The sequence below is a fragment of the Saccopteryx leptura genome, chromosome 2, assembly GCF_036850995.1.
Source record: "Saccopteryx leptura isolate mSacLep1 chromosome 2, mSacLep1_pri_phased_curated, whole genome shotgun sequence".
In the NCBI taxonomy this organism is placed as follows: domain Eukaryota; kingdom Metazoa; phylum Chordata; class Mammalia; order Chiroptera; family Emballonuridae; genus Saccopteryx; species Saccopteryx leptura.
The window spans coordinates 164,255,976-164,273,745 of NC_089504.1; the positions used below are offsets into that span (position 1 = coordinate 164,255,976).

The 17,770-nt window shown below is 41.7% G+C and overlaps 1 protein-coding gene across 5 annotated transcripts in view; it reads left to right on the top strand.

The window, feature by feature from the left end:
* Nucleotides 1-17,101, top strand: part of XPO4 (exportin 4) — a 117,438-nt gene extending 100,337 nt beyond the window's left edge. For all 5 annotated transcript variants that reach the window (XM_066369188.1, XM_066369190.1, XM_066369191.1 and 2 more), the window contains 7 exons: nucleotides 179-472; nucleotides 1,758-1,938; nucleotides 5,944-6,062; nucleotides 7,355-7,485; nucleotides 8,022-8,139; nucleotides 8,539-8,631; nucleotides 11,838-17,101. In XM_066369188.1, coding sequence (XP_066225285.1) covers nucleotides 179-472; nucleotides 1,758-1,938; nucleotides 5,944-6,062; nucleotides 7,355-7,485; nucleotides 8,022-8,139; nucleotides 8,539-8,631; nucleotides 11,838-12,035 — 1,134 coding nt within the window. In that variant the 3' untranslated portion in view covers nucleotides 12,036-17,101. The remainder of the gene's footprint in view (nucleotides 1-178; nucleotides 473-1,757; nucleotides 1,939-5,943; nucleotides 6,063-7,354; nucleotides 7,486-8,021; nucleotides 8,140-8,538; nucleotides 8,632-11,837) is intronic.
* The last annotated feature ends 669 nt before the right edge of the window (nucleotides 17,102-17,770 follow it).

The window sequence follows — 17,770 nt, forward strand, 5'->3', positions numbered from 1 at the left end:
AGTTGTGATGACCCTCATCATGGGGACTGTAACATGCAGCTCATATAGTCTTTGTTTTCTGTGCTTTTTCTGCTTCCAACAATTAGTAATATTTTGGAAAGTGACTGGCCGGCCTAGTTGAGGAAATAAAGTTGAAGAAATAAGTAAGGTATGTGAATCAGCCTTTGTGTTTTTGTAGGTTCTCCAGCCACTGCAGCAGCGGTTCCTAAGGGTGATAAATCAGGAAAACTTCCAGCAGATGTGCCAGCAGGAGGAGGTCAAGCAGGAAATCACGGCCACACTCGAGGCCCTGTGCGGCATCGCGGAGGCCACCCAGATCGACAACGTCGCCATCCTTTTTAATTTCTTAATGGACTTCCTTACAAATTGCATTGGATTGATGGAAGTTTACAAAAATACCCCCGAGACTGTAAATCTCATCATAGAAGTCTTTGTTGAAGTTGCACATAAACAGATATGCTATCTTGGAGAGGTGAGCGCTCTCTAAGTTTATCCCTTCAGGATGAAACCCCTTAGAGCTGTAACAAAATAATAGATACTTTCCTTCAGCTTTAATGGATATTATCTGAAATGTCTTTATGCCTCCAAAAGATTTTTCAACAAGATTGTTTTCAGAAGAACTCAGAATTCAGAGAAAGGCATGTTGAATGAATATAAATTCTTGCCTTGAAAACATGTTAATAATCAGTAATTTCTTTGGATGAATGTGTTATTAAATCAAACTCATTCAAATGAGGAATATTTGACAAAAACAAATGGGTTATGGTAGATAATTTCAACTTTAAAATCTTAGGTTTAAAATTTTTAATGGCATTTTTGTATCTTTGGTTATGCAAATCAGATGAGTGTTTAGACACGGTAAATTCTTTTATATTCAATAAGCAAAGATGTATTTTTTTTGTTCCAATAAGTTATTTAGAACAGTGGTCCCCAACCCCCAGGCTGCAGACCGGTACCGGTCCGCAGAGAAAGAATAAATAACTTATATTATTTCCATTTATTTATATTTAAGTCTGAACAATGTTTTATTTTTAAAAAATGACCAGATTCCCTCTGTTACATCCGTCTAAGACTCACTCTTGACACTTGTCTCGGTCACGTGATACATTTATCCATCCCACCCTAAAGGCCGGTCTGTGAAAATATTTTCTGACATTAAACTGGTCCGTGGCCCAGAAAAGGTTGGGGACCACTGATTTAGAAATCTCTTTTAAAGCAGCCTTAAATATATATTTGTTTTTGTTAGGAGCTTAACTTAAAATCTTATTCCAGATCATTTAATATTAGATCAAAAGAACCTGCTCAAAAGTGAGGTTGTATTTTAAATGTTATAAGTGTAGTTGCAGGGAAGTTTTTGAGAGAACGTGCCAGTGCAGTTCTCATGATTAGACTGTGTTTTGCTACGCTGTTTTTGCAAATTATACAGTTTTAAATCTTAAGTAATCAATGAAGAAGTTGAACAGCAGAAGTAGAGCAGTTCTGTTACCAAAATCTTATCACCTCTCTAGTGAAATGAATAAAAAAATTGGATGCCAATTTTATTGCTAGAAAAGTGCTACTATTTTAAGCATAACTAATTAGTGTGTACTTTTTCATTTTTGTTAAATGTTTTAATGTAGTTTAAAACAGGTATTGGAGATCTACGGGGATTTAGAGTAACTTTATTAGATTATATTTTTTAATTTATTTAATATCTATATTATTATTTAATATCTATATTTGTCCTGGTAGCATAATTTCTGCATGCTTTCTTTCAGTCCAAAGCGATGAACTTATATGAAGCCTGCCTCACTTTGTTGCAAGTATATTCTAAGAATAATTTGGGGCGGCAGAGAGTGGATGTCACAGCCGAGGAGGAGCAGTACCAGGACCTACTTCTTATTATGGAACTTCTTACCAACCTTCTATCAAAGGAGTTCATAGACTTCAGTGATACAGGCATGTTGTAACCTTTGTTGTTTTTGCTGTTTTTGTTAAAGCAAAGAATATTTCGTTAAGTGAAATTCCATGAGAAAGTTCCATTTACAAAATAGATGAAAGTCTCATCTCTGGTTAGTATAAAGTGAGGGCGGGACCCCTGGCCTCTCCTGCGTGGCTTTCCTCTTGTAAGAACAATAGTGAAATCTTCTGTTTGGCTCTTACTAAGTGCCAGGCACTGTTGCTGTTGCAGCAGTGTGAAGCAGGTGCTGCCATTGAACTTGTTTTGCAGGTGAGGAAACCGGCAGAGGAGGTATGTGTCAGGTGCCCCACAGGTGCAGGGAAGTGGGTAAGTTGCAGGGCTAGCTTCACATCCTGGCACTGGCCCTCAGAGTTGCCATGTCCTTCCTCTGTGTCCTGTGGTGGCCCGCAGAATGCCGGCGCCTTGCAGAGTGAGGTGTGGGAGTCCTTGCTGGGTGGAGATGCTGGACTCTGGAGCCACTGAGCTACTGGCTCATGGCCCACAGGACTGGAGAAGTGAGTCAGCCTTCTAGTGTCCTCTTGCCTGTTCCATGGGTGTGCTAAGCAGTGCCCTTCAGTGTTCACACGGGCTCAGAAATCTCGGCCGCAGAGCTCACTGGTGCCTGGTGGCTTGGAGTCATCACAGGTGAGCACTTCACCAGTAATTGAAATGTACAGACATGGGCAAAAGTAGGTTTACCGTTCATATGGGGTATGATCATTGCAACAGCTTTAATAACTCTTGGTTTCACATGTTCGCAGCTGTAAGCCCACCTTTACCCATCCCTGTCTTTGTACAGAGTTCCCTCACCTCCCTCCTACCCCACGACCCACCTTGCCTGACACAAAAGAGATGCTGCTAAGAGAAAAACCCTGTCCAGCATCTCCTTTTCATGTTCTACAAACATTCGTGGTTGTGGGTGCTGTAACTTCTCACTTCTGTTCCCTTATTCACTGGCAACAGCTCTCTCTGTGTCTGTGCCACCCCACGTTCCGGCCACGTCTCAGTCTGGGGCTGCCCCCAGGTGACAGTGTTGGAAGGCCTGTCCCCCATACCCAGTGCTTCCCTCCTCACCATGGCTGCAGCTGCCCCTCTGCCCAGCCTGCCTCTCCCACAGTGTTGCTCCCATGCTTTCTGATTCCTTCAGCTCAGTCTTTACAAGGATCTTTCTAGGTCATGGGCCTTTAAATCCTGAAGTAGTTGCTGAGCCTTCCCCTGGAACAGTGCGTGTGTACCAACCAGCCCATGTTTCACGCACACCGTCAGTCGATTCTTGAGCTCTTGGAAACTTCTGTAGACTAAATCACCAGGGCAGAGCTCCATACCCTGTGGACTCGGACCCCAAGTCCACGGCCGCTGTTGACAGGGAGAGAGAGCTGTTAATGGCCTCTGGAGGGGAAAAGCCCCCATAGTCTCCTAGGTTGATATGCAAATTGGAGCTCTTCCTGCTGTTCTGTGACAAATGGAAGAGCAAACATTACAGTTAAACAGGTGAAGGGAGGTTTTCAAAATTAAAGAGCAAAAAGATTCAAATCATAATAAAACATTAAGAAAAGAAATTGAGGTTAAAACACTCAAGATTGAAAGTACAAAATAAGGGGGAAAAGAATAAAATAAGGTAGATAGGGTTGAAGTTTAGATGAAAGAAAAATGAAGGCCCTGGCCGGTTGGCTCAGCGGTAGAGCGTCGGCCTAGCGTGCGGAGGACCCAGGTTCGATTCCCGGCCAGGGCACACAGAAGAAGCGCCCATTTGCTTCTCCACCCCTCCGCCGCACTTTCCTCTCTGTCTCTCTCTTCCCCTCCCGCAACCAAGGCTCCATTGGAGCAAAGATGGCCCGGGCGCTGGGCATGGCTCTGTGGCCTCTGCCTCAGGCGCTAGAGTGGCTCTGGTCGCAACATGGCGACGCCCAGGATGGGCAGAGCATCGCCCCCTGGTGGGCAGAGCTTCGCCCCTGGTGGGCGTGCCGGGTGGATCCTGGTCGGGCGCATGTGGGAGTCTGTCTGACTGTCTCTCCAAAAAAAAAAAAAAAAAAGAAAAGAAAAATGAAGACAGAATAGAAAAATGATAAAGAAACAGCATTAACTGATTACATAGGTGGTAAAAAGGAAGATACTATTCTTAAGTCATTATTGCTAAAATAAAGGGAATAGATAAGCTAATACAAAATATTTTAAATAGCCTGACCAGGTGGTGGCACAGTGGATAGAGTGTCGGACTGGGATGCGGAAGGACCCAGGTTCGAGACCCCGAGGTCGCAGCTTGAGCATGGGCTCATCTGGCTTGAGCAAAAAGCTCGCCAACTTGGACCCAAGGTCGCTGGCTCGAGCAAGGGGTTACTCGGTCTGCTGAAGGCCCACGGTCAAGGCACATATGAGAAAGCAATCAATGAACAACTAAGGTGTCGCAACGAGAAACTGATGATTGATGCTTCTCATCTCTCTCCATTCCTGTCTGTCTGTCCCTATCTATCCCTCTCTCTGACTCTCTCTCTCTGTCCCTATAAAAAATAAAATAAAATAATTAAATAAATAAAAAATAAAGAAACCAAAGTATTTTAAATATTATGAAATGAAATTAACTTGCCAGGTGGGCTTTTAAAGGCATAACTGGTCATGCACCTTTGTGTTCCATCCTTGAGTCCTTAGCTGAGCTTCTGGCTAGGTTGCTGAGGCCAGGGAGCCCAGGCCACAGCCCCCCACAGGGAGCCCCAGACCACCTCACACATGGGGCAGCCTCCTGCCTCAAAGACACCGTCCTTCCTGCTGGTGGAAAGTTTGCATGCCCTGCTTTGGGGTGGGATTCTTCCAACTAGAACTAATACCCCTGCAGAGAAGGTCAGAATTAGTCTAAAAGGTGGTTTTTAAGTAGAAGTGGGGTTTTTTAAACCCCATTTTATCTTTTATTTCCCTTGTTCTAAAGCATTAATAAAGTACCGAGACAGAAAACTCACCCATATTTTGACATAATTCAGAGTCAGCTATAAATTGCATTTTGGTAATTTCCTTTTTTGGTTCTTTTGTATGAATTTCTTTGCAATCGTACTCTAAATACAATTTTCTATTCTGCCTTTTTAAATTCATGCATTCTTGGCCTTCTTCATTAAAATATTTCATGACTTTTTAATGGCTGAATGGTTTTCCACATTTGAAATTTAACCAGTTTCATTAATATTGTACATCTGGAATATTTATGGTTTTGCTGTTATTAATAATGATTCATTAATCACTTTTATGGACAAATCTCTGTCTGAATTTCTGATTTTATCTTTAGTATATACAGTGCTCAAAAGGTTTTTTACTATGTAGCTTTTTTTTTTAGAGTAACTATCACACTGTGTCCTGACCTGCATGTAAATGTTATAATATTATAATTTAAAAGCCATTGTGACTTCAATGAATCAGAAGTAGTAATTTGAAAATATTTGCATTGCTTGATTAATGATAAGAATGAACTGTTTTTCTTTGGTTAGTGGTTTTGTTTGATGTTTGCTCACTTATCTATTTAGGTCTTAAAGTTCCTATTAATTTACAGGCATTTTTTATGGATTAAGGATAATAACCCTTCATCATGGTAGCTTTTTTTTTAACTTTTTCTTTTCTATAAGATTTTACTTTCTATATTTTCCTTTGTTTCTTTTCAGCTTAGAAAAATTTCACATACTTGAGAGATAAAAAGATATTACTGTGGAAATTAATTCCTAGTGTGAGCAGAGTGTCAATGGGATAGATTTATTTTTCACAACGTTGATGAAGCATTAGTGTTCCTTTACCACTGAAGAATGGTATGCGATGTAAACACAGAATGCCGTCTGTATTGAGGACTCAGACCCTAAAAAATGAAATGTAAGAGCGTGGCCGAGGCACAGTTACCATGTGCCTATTATCCACTCGTAGATTCATTGTGGCTTAGGGTTCAAATCTGTTCTGCTTTCTTGAGGGTAAAATATATCCACTTTGCAGATGTGTTGATGTTATGACTAAGACTGTGTAGTTTCTGTTTACAGATGAAGTGTTTAGGGGACATGAACCAGGGCAAGCAGCAAGCAGGTCTGTGTCGGCCGCGGATGTGGTTTTGTATGGAGTCAACCTAATTCTACCCTTGATGTCACAAGACCTTTTGAAGGTAATTTCAGAAAGTGAACATGAATATTAAAATGTGTATGTTCAGAGTTTAAAGATACTTCGAGAAGGGTATGCCTCTGACTTAATGAAGGGCTATGAGTTCCTGCCTGTCTGTCAAGTGAACACGGAAATCAAATATTTGCAATACTGTTGTGCCCTTCACACTCATACCTGGAGCTCAGAGCACAGGTCCTCACTTACCTTGCCCCAGAGGCCTGGACTCAGAGAGGCTGCCAACAGGACAAGTGGGTCTTTAGAAACTGCATTCTAATGGTAAGGGTTTTGATTTCCTCATCATTTGTCATTATGCAACTAAAGCAAGTTAGATGTGCAGGTGTATGCACTCCCCTGGTGCTTGTTGAACATCATTCTCAGACTGAGGGATTGAACAGTGGAGGGAGCTGACAAATCACCATGACTCATACGGCTTTAAATTTTATACCTTGTGACTACACTGTGCCTTGGTCTCACCACTCAGCACTGAGGGTGTGGTGGCAGTGAGCTGCCCTTTCTTACCCTCTTTCCATGAGACCTCATAGAAGTCTGATGGTGAGGGCGAGGACATGGGTGGAGGTGAAGAGGGAGGGTGTTTTCCTGTATATGGGTGCAGGCAGAGTGGGAGAGGACGGAAGGTGCCCAGCCCAGTGCTTCTCCCACCGCCGGTGTCTGTTAGGTGCCAGGTGTCTGTGCACAGCGGTGGGGCGAGGAGGGTTAGTCAGCTCTAGATGGTGATGGCTTGTAGGGCTGTTTATTTTTTAATTGAACAAAGCATTAAAAATTCAGGTGTGTGTTCTCTTAAGTTAGGTTGAACTTGATTACTTACTCCACCAAAGCTGTCCAACCAGGCAATAAATTTTGGGATTGTGAAGGACTGTCCTATATATAATCTTAACCATTGGTATTCTCTTTTGTTTTCCTGCATGCTTGAATGCAGATAAATACATTTGCAGAAGAGTTTAATTTACAGGTCATTTAGTTATTTGAGATTTGGCTGCTTTGTTAACTTGTTTAAGGTAAACACAGAATATCTAGAATATCTGTAGCTTTTATTAACTGTTCAGAAAATAATTGTTTCTACCATTATAAATGTGTATTACCATTATATCAGTTACTAAAATAAGTCTTTATTGTAACTTACTTATACATTTAATTAGGTCTTAGTGTTTTCTATATCTTAATTTGTTTTTTTATCATTATACTTAGAAGACTGCCTGTTATTATGTTACTTTTTGCATTAATGAAAATAAAATTCGTTAACATAAGCATATAAATATTTTAATTTTTCTGTTTCAGTTTCCAACCCTTTGTAATCAGTACTACAAATTAATCACATTTATCTGTGAGATTTTTCCTGAAAAAATACCACAGCTTCCTGAAGACCTTTTTAAAAGTCTGATGTGCTCCCTGGAACTGGGAATGACTTCATATCCTTCAGATGAGCATTGTTGCCGCTTGTCACATGGGGAAAGAGTGTAGCTGAAGAAAAAGTTTTTTAAAATTTGTATATTATTTCTTTTGTATTTCAGTTTTTATTTCTTAAAGCTACTGTCTCTTACTATAACTGCCCTGATTCTATGTTGTTGTTAGTTTGTCTCATCTTTGTGACAGATTCCCAGAGGCATTTACCCCTGGTTCCCAAGTCATTCTTTTCTAAGTGCCCCAGTTGGCAGTGTCACATACTGTTGCTGAGTACTGATCTTTGCTGCTCGATGATGGAGAAGGACAGGGCTTTTTACCAGTGTGTGCTTCACAGCCAGACAGACACTACAAGTCTGAAAACACTTGTGGGTCGTCTCAGAACCTCAGGGGTCTCTTCTCAGTGCAATAGAGGCATGTTGCACATGGGTACACTCGCTTACCTGTGTTCCTTTCTAGAAGCGCGCTCCATGTGATGATAACTGTAGTTCTTTAATATGTCAAGTGTGTCCACTTGCATTTGCTCTTTGACCATCATGATCAGAATGAGCTCGGAGGTTTGCCAGCTGTGCCTGGAGGCCCTGACGCCGCTGGCTGAGCAGTGTGCCAAAGCCCAGGAGACAGACTCACCGCTGTTTCTAGCAACACGGCACTTCCTGAAGGTGAGTGGCTTGGGTGGCAGGTTGTGAGGTCACCTGCTTTGATGAGGACCGTCAGTGTACGTAAGGCTTTCAGTGAGGGGAGGCTTACCTTCTGTAATGGTCATTGTCTGTTCACTATGTTATTTGGAGATCTGCTTTCTGGATATGTAACTATCCACTTCTGTTTCATGCTCTTGAAAATTGATGTAAATGTAACAGAGAATTGGATACTTTGGTTATTATACCACAGCAAGTGGTATGTATCTCAGTCCTTGGATTTTTAAGAAACTGTTTTCTTTAATTTTCAGATTTATTTAAAGAGTAAGAACATGTGCCACCCTCTCTTTTTTGGAACCAGAAGGGGCTGTGTGATTCTCATGTTGTGTGTCTTCATTGAGCAGTTTCCTTGTATACTTTCAGCTGGTGTTTGATATGCTGGTTCTGCAGAAGCACAACACGGAGATGACAACTGCGGCCGGCGAAGCGTTCTACACGCTGGTGTGCCTGCACCAGGTGAGGCAGCGGCCCCCGGCCCTCTGTCCGAGTGGGTGGCTAGCCGTGAGGGGTATTCAGCCTCCAGATCTTAGAGGGTCTGTGACTCAGGGCTGCTGTTCTGCTGCAGTGAGGTCCTGTTTCTTCACCTCCGCATTTCTCTGGCTCTTCTGTGTTTATTAAACAAGCTATTGTAGGTCAATAAGTATGTGTTTCCCTTCTGCACTGTTAGGCAGCATCCTTCCTCCTAAGGCTTGTCCTTAAACACCTGCTAGGACCAGGACTCGTGAGAGGATGGTGCAAGCATGCTTGTGTGCTGAGGAGCTCGGTTTTTTAAGGAAAAGAAGAGCAGTGAGACAGCAACCCCGAGGGGGACACGCAGACAGCGACACTTCTTCTTTAAAGACTGGGCACTCTCTGTGTGGGGTCAACATGACAGTGGAAGTAATGCCTGTTCACCGTCTCCTTTCCCTGTCGTGAGTGCCTGGCAAATGTATGAGAACAGTCATATTTGTTCATCAGCTGCCTTAGTTTCCCTAAACCTACCCCCGTCCCAGCAGAACCAAGTGATTGGCTAGAGAAACTATGAAACCTTTTATAGCATAGAGGCCATAGCATTTGCTGTGACTAGAATTGAAGATTTTGTTCATTTTCCCTTTTTAGAAAAATAGAATTTGGAGGTGGTCGTCTTACTGTTTGAAGACCTCTCCCAGCAGGCTTCCCACCTTATCTGTGCCCCACGCTGCAGGTGTCTGGAGCATCCTTCCTGAGGTGGTGCCATCGTAGCCAGGGCCTCTCTTTGTTGTCTGACTTCCTGTTCTTACCAGGAAGATGGGCTTCTTGTCGTTACAAACACAAGCTGTTGAAAACATTGCCTTTTAAAAAGATGTTCACACATTGCAGAACAGAGAGCAGGAGCTAGGGCAGGGGTCGGGAACCTTTTTAGCTGAGAGAGCCATGAACACCACATATTTTATTTTTTTTTATTTTTTTTTATTTAATAATTTTATTTTTTTAATGGGGTGACATCAATAAATCAGGATACATATATTCAAAGATAACAAGTCCAGGTTATCTTGTCGTTCAATTATGTTGCATACCCATCACCCAAAGTCAGATTGTCCTCTGTCACCTTCTATCTTGTTTTCTTTGTGCCCCTCCCCCTCCCCCTTTCCCTCTCCCATTCCCCCCTCCCCCCCATAACCACCACACTCTTACCAATGTCTCTTAGTTTCACTTTTATGTCCCACCTACGTATGGAATAATGCAGTTCCTGATTTTTTCTGATTTACTTATTTCGCTTCGTATCATGTTATCAAGATCCCACCATTTTGCTGTAAATGTTCCGATGTCATCATTTCTTATGACTGAGTAGTATTCCATAGTGTATATGTGCCACATCTTCTTTATCCAGTCATCTATTGACGGGATTTTTGGTTGTTTCCATGTCCTGGCCACTGTGAACAATGCTGCAATAAACATGGGGCTGCATGTGTCTTTACGTATCAATGTTTCTGAGTTTTTGGGGTATATACCCAGTAGAGGGATTGCTGGGTCATAAGGTAGTTCTATTTTCAGTTTTTTGAGGAACCACCATACTTTCTTCCATAATGGTTGTACTACTTTACATTCCCACCAACAGTGTATGAGGGTTCCTTTTTCTCCACAGCCTCTCCAACATTTGCTATTACCTGTCTTGCTAATAATAGCTAATCGAACAGGTGCAACACCACATATTTTAAAATGTAATTCTGTGAGAGCCATGCAATTACCTGTGTACGTTATGCATTATCCAATAAAAATTTGGTGGTGTTCCAGAAGATAGCTGTGATTGGCTCTAGCCACCTGCAACCATGAACATGAGCGGTAGGAAATGAATGGATTGTAATACATGAGAATGTTTTATATTTTTAACATTACTATTTTTTTATTAAAGATTTGTCTGCGAGCCAGATGCAGCCATCTAAAGAGCCACATCTGGCTCGTGAGCCATAGGTTCCCAGTGTCTGAGCTAGGGTCTGGTGGGGACAATGGCCTGCTGGTCTGGCCCCGAGGCACAGATGTTGTGTGTTAGCAGGGACATGGTGTGAGTTTGTTTCTGTTCCCTTGTGAACAGGCATATTCCTTGGAGGGGGCTGGGAAGGTAGCTGCTTTGGCTTTGTGCCTGCGTGGGGTAGGGTGCTGCACTTGACTCTTCTTTTCCAAATGTAATTAACATACGGCTTTACCATGTTGATCCATCATGATATCCGAAGGAGCTAATGAAAAAGAGTGGCAGCCCTGGCCAGGTAGCTCAGTTGGTTAGAGTGTTATCCTAATACCCCAAGGTTGTGGGTTTGACCCTGGTCAGGGCACATACAATACTCAATCAGTGAGTGCATGAATAAGTGGAACAACAAATCAGTGTTTCTCTCGCTCTCCCTTCTTCTCTCTAAAATCAATAAAAAGTTTAATAAGAAAGAAAGAAAAATAGTGGCAGACCAACTCCTTTCAAGAGAGCTTATCTTGGAAAGCTGCCCTGGTTTCCTTTCCTTTAAAGCCACACCCCGTACCCTGGGTAAGGCTTTATTATGGAGGACACTAAAAGTAGAAAAGCTATACACACACCGTGTCCCCGTATCTATGCAGCCCCTGTCCTTGCTCCCAGAGCTGCTGGGTGCAGTGCTAGATGGAGCTCGATGTGCACAGTGGTTCCGGGTTCTGCTTCCACTGTGAGAGAGGAACAGAACATCCTCTGCCCACCCTGCCACCCCTTACCTGCGTTTGTGTGACCTGTTGTCTGCCGAACTGTATGTACACAGTGTCTGTGTGACCCTCTGGGAGGATTGTTGAAAGGTCACAGGCTTAGGTTATGTGTAAAATGCAAAACAAAAGTGAATGATGCATTGCAAACACAAAAGAGGCCACACAGCAGACCTGGTCACTGTGTGGCTCCTGGTAGACAGATAGCCGGGGTCTTGCTCAAAGCACTGATTTTGGATATATCAGATATCTCAGTGCAAGAACTTTCCCTGTAAAACAATATAAGCAGTGCTTGCCTCACAGGGTTGTTACACAGGTGAGTTGCAAGTGGAGAAGAATGGATCAGAACCTAGAATCTGTTCTCACTGTGCAGAAGAGCTGGCAGACCCTGCCTCTTAGAATCCCACCATCCAGTAATGGATATGGTCCACGTGTGTGGTGTTTGAGGGAGATGTTTTCTTACATAGATTTTGTCTCTTCAATAGGCCGAATACTCTGAATTGGTTGAAACATTACTGTCAAGTCAACAAGACCCCGTTATTTACCAGAGATTAGCAGAGGCCTTCAGCAAGCTCACGGCAAGCAGCACCCCTCCTACGCTGGATCGGAAGCAGAAGATGGCCTTCCTAAAGAGTTTAGAAGAATTCATGGCAAATGTCGGTGGTCTCCTTTGTGTAAAATAAAGAACAAAACTCTATGCTTAATTTAGATCCTTTCTGCAAAGTGCACTGAATTGCTAAAAGTTGACTTGAGTCTTGTCCTGTCCTTCAGTTCCTTGGCCATTGGGGTTTTGGAGAGCTTGGCAGTTTGATGTGTAACGAACATGGTGGGACAGGAGAGCTCAGCCTCAAATCAGCGTCTGCTGTTAGGTGTTGCTACAGTCAGTCATAAGTTATGTTGATTTCGAATGGTGACTTAACATATACAAAATGAGTTTCCATATATGTGCAAACAGATATGGGCACCGTGAAATCGTGTTCAGTGCCTTTTCCTTCTTTGTCAAATGTCAGGTGGCTAGCCAAAGTTTAGAATTTTCATTCTGAAATACTAGGTGGATGTGCTCGGTGGTGTCTCTCAAACATTGTCCATCAAGCACCTGTGTTGCTGAGGAGCTGGGTCCCACTGGAGGCCCTCAGAGTCAGAATTCCTGTTTGTGGTCCAGGAGTCTTTGTTTTAATAAACTCCCCTCTGCCACCCCAAAAGTTTTGAATCAATGCAAGAGATGCTGAAGCTCTGAAGCGGTTGTCATGTGGCGCCTTTTCTCCCCGTGGTTCAGGTCGAGTTTGGCAAGAGGAAAGGCACTGCGGGGCTCACCGGCCTCTGAGCTCGGCCCGTTTGGCAGGCTGTGTGGGGTACAGGTCTGCAGTCACACTCTGATGCCTGAACTCGACAGTACTGTATATTTTTGTTCCATTAAAAAAAAAAGAAAGAAAAAAACCTTTAGGAACTGTAGCCATTTCATTGCCTTAATTTTAAGAAGAAAGGACAAAACAGATTTGTTTTAGCAAGAAATGCTATCTTGATGCTTCAGAGTTGGCTAGGGTGTTAGCTGCGCTGAGCCTCGTGCCCTGTTGGTGGTGTGTTCATGTGGGCTTGTGAGTGAAGTGAAGTGAAGGCTTCTCCCCGTGTGGCCTGACCCTTCGTGTATGTCTCTGTCTGGCCTTTCACCGTGGCTGTCATACTCCAGATGGCTTGACTACGCAATAAGTATTTCAGAGGGCCGGAGTCACACTGATTCCTGCAGACTCTAGACGTTGGGGCACGGAAGGCAGTAATTATGCTGACATGAGTGTTTCTGCATTCCACAGGAATCCACTTTGACTCTGTAGTTTGCTTTTTCTAATCGGGATTTTTGTACTGCTGTCATGCTCCCCTCAAATTAAGGAAATGAAAGCTAATTTATAAACCACAGACATGTGAAACTGCCCACTGCCATGTCAGGGTCACATGGCACAGTGACAATGGTTGGGGCTAGAGAGGTGTCCTGCTGTGCTCTTGACCTCTGTGCTGATCTGTCCCTGGAATGTGGTGTTGCTGTCTGGACTGCATGTAGCACATGCGCCTCACAGTGCTGCTGTGTGGAACTGTAGACCTGCTGTTACCCGTGCAGTTACCAGAACAAGAGCAGCTGAGTTCTGCCCCTCTTAGCATGCTCCGTTAGGAGCGGATGCAGAGCCTGGAACCAGAGCTTTGAGGACCATTTCTCTTAGTTTGTCACCATTGAGTAACAGCAGAGGGCAATCAAAAGCATCTTAAAACAGCTAGGAAAAAAACCAATGTCACTTCATGAAATACATGTATTGTCTTTTAAAAATACTTTGAATCGTGCTTTCATTTTTAGATTTCATTTTTATTAATGGACATGAAGTCACGTGCACCAGTAACCACTGTTTTGCATTGTTCTTGGTGTGGTATGGCTCCCAGCTCCACATGCCCCCTCAGTGGTGTAGGCCACGTGCGTGTGTCAGGGCACGGGAACACGTAGCTGACTGGATAGGTTTACTGGCCCGGACAAAACTGTAATCAAGTGTTTAAAAGCAAAGATGAGTAGAGAAGGGATGCTGTCTAGATGGAAGTGTGTGTGCTAAGTTATCCCAGTCGCTGTTAACACTGCAGTGCCATTAGGTGACTTTTAATGAAAACAAGATGTACTTCAGATTGGACCAAATAGACCTTAAGATATCACCAGAATGTGATTAGTGGCAAACAGGAAACAAGAGCCAACACCATTTTTTAGGTAATGGGGATACCACTTAACTCCCAACAGCTAAACTCTTTTCAGGTGGTTGTGTAGGTATTTTCCTGATTGGTAGTTGTTTCATTTAGGTCTTTTTTGTTTTATATTGTCCATTTTTGTCTTTGGCTTATGCTTATTGGCTTTTCATTTGGGGTGGGGGTTGTATTAATGTTTTTGTCCCGTTGGGGGGCAAGAACACTGGCTTAATTTTAGTAAACTGATTATGACTGTTAAGACTGACTGGTCCTTTGCTGGGTAGGTCGGTTGTTTGGAGCGTCGTCCTGGTATGTCAAGATTGTGGGATCAATCTCTGGTCAGGGCACACATGGGAGTCCATCAGTAAGTGCATGGATAAGTGGAACAGCAGATCGATCAATCTCTATTTTTATCTCCCCCCCTTACTCTAAACTCAATAAACAAAAATAATTTTTAAATAAAACTGTTAAGTTGTCCAAAGAGTTTTAAAATGAGAACATTATTTGTGCCCCCCTTATATGTGAATGTAAAAGAGACTGTCAAGTAGTGGTGGTTTTTTTTAAATTTTGTGTTATATATAGTAACCTTTGATTTCTATTGTTCAGTTCATTCTTTGTTTTCATTTTATTGACACAATCTCTGTGGACTTTGTACTTTCACAACTGGTATGCATGTTAACAGCACCTGTCACTTATACTCTTGTAGCTCTGTGACAAGGATTGGTTTTCTTATGGTCCCTGTCGATGGGCGGCTGCCTGAAGTACTTAACAGTACTTCACAGTGTCCTTTTCACAGCTATTTGGGTCTTTCTTGCTGTCTCTTTTTTCTGTTGGAAGACAGTGGCATGTTAACATTATTGCATTGAGTGTTCGTCTGGTATAAAGTGTGATATTTTATGTAAAAAATGTTTGCAATATTTTTCAGACTAATTTTAAGAACTTTGTCTTATTTAATTGTAAGCCATGTATCTAATTATATTACATTATTTTGTTCAGATGAGATGGTTACTACTATTCCTCACAGTTTTCATTTCAAAATCCAGCATCTCTATAATCTCCCCGTAACATTCTTATTATCTTTGAACTTTTTCTTTTGCAAAAAAAGGTCTTTATCTGTAATGTTATCATACTTCCCATTACTGTTAATACGTGTATAAACCCCCCAAGAATTGAAGGGAAGTAGTTGTTGATGTCAGGTCTGAGTGTCCTAGAAAACCGTGTTGATTGAACCCTTAAAGTACTATTTTGTCCATTACAGATTTATTTGTTCCTGTTTACCACCTTTGTCATTAGACCTTCCTGCGTTAGCTGTCTGTGACATATAATCCTCGTTATTGATTCCTGAATAAATTGTTAGCTTTCAAGGCAGAAATAACCTCAGTACTTCTTAGGGTTCTTTCCCTTAAACTAGAGAATAAGGAATTGATTTGAATATGAGTTAACAATTTTCTATAAATTCTTCTACAAAACAACAGAACCAATTGGAGGATATAATAATATTTTAAATTATTTTAAAATGTAAGTGGAGATTTGGTGAATAACTATGTTTGATTTGGTAAATATGTTCTGAAAACACTGCAGTGAACACACAACATGGTGTACAGAGATGTTTTATAGAATTGGGCACCAAAAACCTGTATAATTACGTTAACCAGTGTCACCCCAAAAAACTCAATTAAAAAATGTATTATCTAAAATTAAAAAATTGTCCAAATTAGGTATATTGCCGAGCTCAAATTGATATGAAGTGCCATTATTCAAGTTTAACTTTAAACGTTTTAATTTAGATTTTAGATGTGAAGTATTTCTCATCAATTATAATGGGAACATATTTAGCCAAAGAATATATTTTGTTCAGGTACAGATACAAGCTTAGTAATGGGCACTCATTCTGCTCTGGAGAACTAGTGTAGTGACCAGTTTCTGACTGCTTGCTCCCTAAGTCTGTGAGGACTGAGCTATGCCAAGATGATGGTGGTGACAGGAAAAATGGCTTACCCGTTGGCACCCTGGGGTTCTCTCTCCCTCTCTCTCTCTCTCTCTCTCTCCCTCTCCCTCTCTCTCTCTCTCTCTCTCTCTCACACACACACACACACACACACACAGAGTCTGTCCTCGCACCCTGGGGTTTGCTCTTCACTGGCTCCCGGGCCTTCTCAGCAGTTGGAGAGGTTTTCTCCTTTTCAGTTTATACTCTTAAGCCTCAGCTATTAGAGGCTGTCAGGTATGTACTAATAGCCAACTTTCTAGTTTGAAATTATACACAGTGCCCACATTATTGTTGGTAGTGGGGATATGACCTCAATGTTGCTCTGAGCCCCGGCATCTTGGTGTGGTGTCATCTCCCACATGAAATGACGATGGATTGCAGATACTAGTGTTGTGATTCAGATCTCTGAACAAAGAGTCTTCACGCAGTGAGTTTGTGGTTTAATTATCAATAAGTGTTAGAATCGCTACCATTCAGCACATGTAAAAATTTTTAAATATTTACCTCTATTGACGCTACTAATGAGAGTATAAAGTTACATTTAATTTTTCAAAAGATGCTACAATATGATTTTAGGAAATAAATCAAGGCTGTGTATTGAGCCAGTTGAAGGCTGAATATCAAATTGATAAAATTTTATTTGTATTTTTAAACCCATAAATGGGAGTTCATATGTGTCTTTTAACTAAATATTTTTATTACATTTTTGTTTTGACTGTGTGTGATTTGTTCATGGGTATTTAGCTAGACTATATTATAAAATGATTGAAATGATGCTAGTTTATTTACCATCATAAGATGATTGACACTGAGGACATTCTACAGTAATAATTAAAAATAAAAAAACATGATGACATAACTGAATGGATAAAATAAAAACTTGCATTACCTTCTGGGAGAACCCATATCTAATAGAATATCCAGGATTCAGAAAGAAAAAGTTTTGTTCATGTTCTGTAATATTCATTATATTTATTTTTATTTCAGTTCATAGTCTTAGAAACAATTTGTTATTAATTAAATCATTGGATTTGGGGCATATTTGTAATAAATAGTGCTAATGATTTGGGCCTTTTTTTTTTTTGGCCTTTTAAGTAAAGTAGAAAATTACCATTCAGTGTCAGACAGACTTTCACTCTACCTAATCTTAAATCTTGTAAACATTTGCAGTGAAAAGTTACCTTTTTGAGGACCTGGCTGGAATGCTCAGTGGATAAAGTGTCCACTCCATGCACCAGAGGTTGTGGATTCAACACCGTCCCCATCCCAACATGCACCTATGAGAAGCAGCCAATGAGTGCACAACTAAGTGGAATGAGTTGATACTTTCTGTGTGCCTTTGTCCCTCCCTTTCTGTCTGTCTGTCTCTCTTTTCTCTCTTTTTCTCTGTCTCTCAGGTCAATAGAAAAATATTTTAAAAAGGGCCTGACCAGGTAGTGGTACAGTGGATAGAGCATTAGCCTGGGACACTGAGTACCCAAGTTTGAACCCCTGAGGTTACCAGCTTAAGCGCAGATCATAGACATGATCCCATGGTCGCTGGCTTGAGCAAGGGGTCATTTGCTTGGCTGGAGCCCCCTGGTCAAGGCATATATGAGAAGCAATCAATGAACAACTAAGGTGCTGCAACTATGAGGTGATGCTTCTCATCTCTCTCTCCCTGTCTGTCCCTGTCTCTGTGTGTGTGTCACTAAAATAATAGTAATTTAAAAGAGA